Raw genomic sequence first — 6,024 nt, 5'->3', positions numbered from 1 at the left:
TGGGATCTTCCCGGACCGGGGCACGAACCCACGTCCCCTGCATCGGCAGGCAGACTCTCAACCACTGCGCCACCAGGGAAGCCCCCCAATAATTTTTAATACCAGAAATAAACCTCCCCAAGCATAAACTATAAACTTAAAGCATACTTAAGAGTGGGACGTGTCAAACCTCTCTCTAGAGATCATTTTGATAAATTACAGAATTGTAGAGGAGATGAATTTAGTACAGACTTTGCTGAAGGACCATTTCTGTCAACTATGTGCTAGCTTACTGGATGAGTGAGGCCTTGGAACTATATAGCTTTACAACTTTTGACTAGCCTATATTAAGAGACACATTTTACATCTTACCTCTGAACTCATACATATTCTGCACTAGAACAAATTTCAGGAAAAAATTCGTATTCCCTGTGCAAAATACATTCTGATATTTCTTATGCAGTATCAGTTTTACTATCAGGTGCAAACCACTAAATTGATTACACTTCCCACAATATGAATTATACTACTTTAAAAGCTTTGCCATAGGGCACAATGACCTGTTAATACTAAGGAATGAAGAGATATGCGTTCTCAGGGGCAAAGGAAATAATGGATTTGGTGAGAGACGTCCAATATAACAACCCAACTTAAAGTTCATTCCTCTAGCCCCTTTCCATTATTTTTGGTAGACTGACCTAAGTTTAAATAAGCATTAATCAGAAAAGAATGATCACAGATGCTGGCCACTCCCAGCCAAAAGTTAAAAGTAACAAGTTTCCACAGACAAAAAAGATAATCTGTTTTTTAAAATGCAAGAATACAAGTTCAAAGAGATTAAAAGATAAGAGATGGAAATTAAGCATGGCAGAATTTAAGAAAGATTTGAAAATTGGGAAACTGAAAGTCTTATTAGAAAACCCAAAATACAAAATAGACAAGGCATAGAAAAAATAGGCTGGAGGGGGAAAAAATGGAAAATAATAAAAAGGTATAGAGATAATCAAGAAGACATGAAAAGAAATCCTGCATGTGTATAATTGACATTGCTGATAAACAAAATTGAGCAAATCAAACTTTAAAAATTCAAATAGAAGAAAAATCGCCTTGATTTAAAACATAAAGAATTATATAGGCATCCAAGCAGAGAAATCAAGCCATGTATAGTGAGGGAAAAGATCAGGATGATCTCAGGTCTTCATTAAGGCAGAGAAGCAAAAGGCTCCAAAGGTCAGGAAAACAAAGTGTGCCAGGAACTTTACACCCAGCCAAAGTTGTCCTTAAAATATAAAGGGAATAGACATTCTCAAGTATGCAAGTGCTTAAAAGCATACAACCACTTGGGAAAAAACTGCCTGATAATGAAATTTACTCAGCAAGAAATGAATCAAATTAAGGACTCAGGAAAAAAAGCGGTAAAAGAAATGGTAGTAAACATTTTAGAAATTTTAAATTAAAAATGGGAAATTGGGCTTCCCTAGTGGCACAGTGGTTGAGAGTCTGCCTGCCGATGCAGGGGACACGGGTTCGTGCCCCGGTCCAGGAAGATCCCACATGAGCCATGGCCCATGAGCCATGGCCGCTGAGCCTGCGCGTCCAGAGCCTGTGCTCCGCAACGGGAGAGGCCACAACAGTGAGAGGCCCGCGTACCGCAAAAAAAATAATAAATAGAAAATAAAAATGGGAAATTATCGTAAGACAAATGAAATATTTGAACATTGTCTATATATGAATAATATAACCAGGAAGTAGGGGAACTCTTTTAAGTGTCCTGGTTTCATTTTTTATGACAGGAGTCATATACTATGTCTAAAACATACAAGAAGCTAGAAAAAAATTACTCCAGCCTCTTTAATGTTTTCTGTAATTGTCCTTAATTTTGAAGGAGTCTTTTAGAACTAGATTCTCTTGTAGAAAAAATTTTTAAGTTGAACATTTCTTCACTTTTAGATTTTTTTTGTTAAATCCAAGTAAAATTAATTTGCCAGACGTACTAAATATAGCATATAAGCCCACTTTTGTAAAACTTTTCCTGTGTGTGTATCTGTATATATGTGTACATATATGTATATAATGTATATATTTCAAGAGATGGTTTGAAAAAATGAAGTTCACTAGATATTAATAGTATTAATTTCTGGTTTATGGGTTTTCGAGTGATTTTTATACTTTGTTCTTTTACTTAATGCTTTTTTTGGTAATAAACAATAAAGTTAAATTATCCTTTACAAGGAAAAATGGAGTTTAGAGCTTTTTTTTTTTTTTTTGCGGTACACAGGACTCTCACTGTTGTGGCCTCTCCCGTTGCGGAGCACAGGCTCCGGGACGCGCAGGCTCAGCGGCCATGGCTCACGGACCCAGCTGCTCCACGGCATGTGGGATCTTCCCGGACCGGGGCACGAACCCGTGTCCCCTGCATCGTCAGGCGGACTCTCAACCACTGCGCCACCAGGGAAGCCCCCTAGAGCCTTTTTTATAAGCTTACCAACACAGTTTACAGATCGTTTCTTGGAACTGCAAATTGGTAACCACTTTTTGGCAATACAGCAATTTGGCAATATGTAGCAGGAACCTTAGAACTTTTATCCTTTTTATCTAATAATCCCATTTATAAGAATTCACCATAATAGAATACAGTTGACCTTTGAATAACACAGGTTTGAACTGCATGAGTCCACTTGTATGCAGGGTTTTTTCCAATAAATATTACTATCCTACATGATCCAAAGTTGGCTGAATCTGCAGATGTGGAACCATGGATATGGAGGGCCAACTATGGTATTTGAGCATCCATAGATTTTCGTATCTGCCACAGATCCTGGAACCAATTCTCTGTGGATTCTGAGGGATGACTATAATCAAATACACACAAAAATAGTCTTATCCTATCATCATTTTACATATATTTTTATGCAGAGAAGAAATGGAAATAGCAAAAATGTCCATCTGTAGGGAACTGAATTAGTAAATTACATAGTATATCATTAATATTCATATTTTTAAATAATCTTTAATGGCAAGGGAAAATATTAATCTCTCCAAGTGATTAAACATTACACAAAACATCTCAAAGCAATGTGATCTTAAGTGTGTGTGTTCTCTGCAGAAGATTGATAATTTAATTTTATACTTTTCAATTGATCTACAATGAATTTGAATTAATAATCAAAAACTTAAGTTTGTAATTTATATGATAAATTTGTAAACTTATGAAACTCAGCTACTACATAAATTATCAATACAAACTAAGAGTTTTCTATTTTTCAGCTTGGAACAGTTTTGCAGTTATTGAACACTGGCAATTACTGAAGGAGGAATAAATGAGATGCTAAAAATTACTATATAGAACACTGTTATACAAATAAAACCTAGGTTACTGGGGTTTATTGCCCCATAAATACCTTTTGCCAGGTGGTATACTGCCTTCCTTTGGGAAGGAAGACTGAACTGGGGGCAGTCTCTTGCTGCAGATTGGCAGATTTTGTTTTGTTTTGTTTTGTTTTTGGCCACACCGCATGGCTTGTGGGATTTTAGTTCCCCGACCAGGGATCGAACCCAGGCCCTCGGCAATGAGAGCGCAGAGTCCCAACCACTGGACCACCAGGGAATTCCCAGATTGTTTTCTTTTTAATGAATATTTCAAATATATACAAAAGTAGAACAGTAAAATGAATACCCTATTCTCTAAGACCTGAAAGGAAATGAAATACATAGAACACTGACTTTAAAAGAAAATCTTGAATTCTCCAAGTAACAGTTTAACAGAAAAGTATATGTTGGGCCAGGTTATCTCATTAACAAAACAAATAAGCTGAACTTCACCACTTAGTAGGATTCCGTGGGATGCTGACTGAAGCTTTTTTTTTTTTAATTGAAGTATAATTGATCAACAACACTGTGTTAGTTCCAGGTGCACAGCATAGTGATTCAATATTTCTCTACATTACAAAATTATCACCATGGGATGCTAAGCTTTAATATGAAAAACTAACAGTAAACACACTTGATCTTAACATTTAACAAATGTCTTTCCAGGGCTATAAACACCACAGGAAAGTCTTCAACCTCTTGCAATAGATTTCAAGCATCTTCCTTCCATTTTGGAAAATATGGCAAAAGCCCAAGTGCTCTCATATTTAAGGAATGCATATCTGAGGAAGCAGAACAAAGATAACATACTGTTCTTAAAAGACATTTGTATTTACTTATTCTGCAGATTTCCAAATAAATCTATAGTATGATTTGGTCTAAAATCCCTGGCAAATCTCTTGAGTTGTTTAGACAAGATGACCTCACCTCAATGTATAGTACCAAAAACAGCTACAAAATCTCCCACCAACAACACAAGTTTGAAATCCAACTATAATCACTGATCACAAGGCATTACTGGTAAACACCATCCTCACAAGTACACCTTCCAGGCAGTAGTACAGGACTCAGAATGGATAGTCTGGCACATGTTAGTTCCTCAGTAAATAAGAATTACCTTCCCTCCACTAAACTCTACTTCAAAAGATCTGATTCAATTCTATTTCCAACACATAACTGTGCCAACTTTAGAATTCATTTTGTTTTGCACCTCAGTTTTCCCAATGATAAAATGAGAGAGCATCTGCTTCTATCAACCTCATATGGGTGTTGTGAAGATCCAATAAAATAACATGAAAAGATTCTTAGATCTTTTTCTAAAACTAAGTCTGTGATTTAGAATACTCTATTCAATGAGAGTAAAACAAATCTCTGAATTATTACATTATATTCCTATCATCTAAACAACCAGATGAATTAACAAAATTTGACTCTTGTCAAAAAGATTTATTAACTTAAAATAGAATTACTTCAAATACAGACAAAAGCAAATTTCTGTTCAAGTTGGAATATTTTCAATATACAAGAATGTAAAAGAAAAAAATTCTAAATCTTCATGTTGAAGTTTTATTTTATTATTATTTTTTTTACCTTTTAAAAAGTTTTTGGCACTACAAGGTTCTGTAAAGAATAGAAGTGACAAATTTAAAACACATGAAAGTCTTTCCTAATTCTTAAGAACAATATATATAAAGTCTGAAGCAACCAAAGTATGAATACAGCTAATAGAAAATAAAGAATGTAATTTTTAAATTCTCTCTTTATACAATTCATCAAGGTTAAACAAAACATAAAATTCCCTTAAAAATAGGGTAATAAAATAGATGAAATTTGTATCACTCAATTCGGTGATACTAGTAAAAACTATAGTTCATATTTATATACAAATAATACAGTCTTTAAAAACAGTCTTAGAATTTAAATAAGCTATCTAAACGTGTTAAAATTTTAAATCAGGACCTGATTTGTTTTGCTTTCCATTAAATGTCACTTTTTCTGCTGAATGTAACTGACATTGAGGTACGGATACCCTTGAGACAGCAGGATTGGCTGGTTGCTGTGCATCGGTAGAGCAGCTGAAAGAAAATGGACTCGCATTACTCCGACACGTTTCCTCTTGGTGGGTGGGGACAACGCTCTCTACACCGACGGGTGGCACATCTGTCTGTTGGACACAACACAGACAGGAAACTGAAAGGCTTGTGCCTATTTATCTGACAACCTCTTAGAATTAACTGTAGCTAGTTCTCTTTTTTTCTATTTATATAGTAAAGAAGAGATGAAGCATGTCAAAACATTTAGTGGGGGGAGAAGGAGGAGGAGGGAAGGAAAATGTGGGTATGTGAAAGAAAATAGAGGAGACAAGAGAGATGGAGGGGAGGAATTAAGGGGAAAAAATCCACCAGGGAAGAACTTCAGACTCCTCCTCCTCCCCCAAAAGGGCTTGTATGACCAATAGTAAGTGCCCTCAGCCCTAGTTCTTTGCTCAGAATAAACCAGCCATAGTTAAGGTTCTGCCATTCTATAATACAGCAATGCCCCACCAAGTACAATGGAAAGTTTACGAAGGCTTAAGTGTATCAAGCCTGATAATCATACCAGGGGCTTCCCCTGAGAAGTTATTTTATTTAGTCAACATTCCCAGAGTGCCTTTCTTTACTTTCTTGAACTCCTAGT

General features: G+C 35.8%; 1 protein-coding gene across 10 annotated transcripts in view; it reads right to left on the bottom strand.

The window, feature by feature from the left end:
- Nucleotides 1-4,773: 4,773 nt before the first annotated feature.
- The window catches only part of TUT4 (terminal uridylyl transferase 4), a 142,878-nt gene continuing 141,627 nt past the window's right edge, over nt 4,774-6,024 (bottom strand). For 7 of the 10 annotated variants that reach the window (XM_029227452.1, XM_029227454.1, XM_029227453.1 and 4 more), the window contains one exon: nt 5,107-5,423. In XM_029227452.1, coding sequence (XP_029083285.1) covers nt 5,335-5,423 — 89 coding nt within the window. In that variant the 3' untranslated portion in view covers nt 5,107-5,334. Of the gene's footprint in view, nt 5,513-6,024 lie in introns of all 10 variants that reach the window. The other 3 variants (XM_029227459.1, XM_029227456.1, XM_029227457.1) reach the window with 3 other exon arrangements.

The sequence above is a fragment of the Monodon monoceros genome, unplaced genomic scaffold (assembly GCF_005190385.1).
Source record: "Monodon monoceros isolate NGI ecotype Baffin Bay Population unplaced genomic scaffold, NGI_Narwhal_1 Super_Scaffold_18, whole genome shotgun sequence".
NCBI classification, from domain to species: Eukaryota; Metazoa; Chordata; class Mammalia; order Artiodactyla; family Monodontidae; genus Monodon; species Monodon monoceros.
This window is presented reverse-complemented; position numbering and strand designations above follow the sequence as displayed.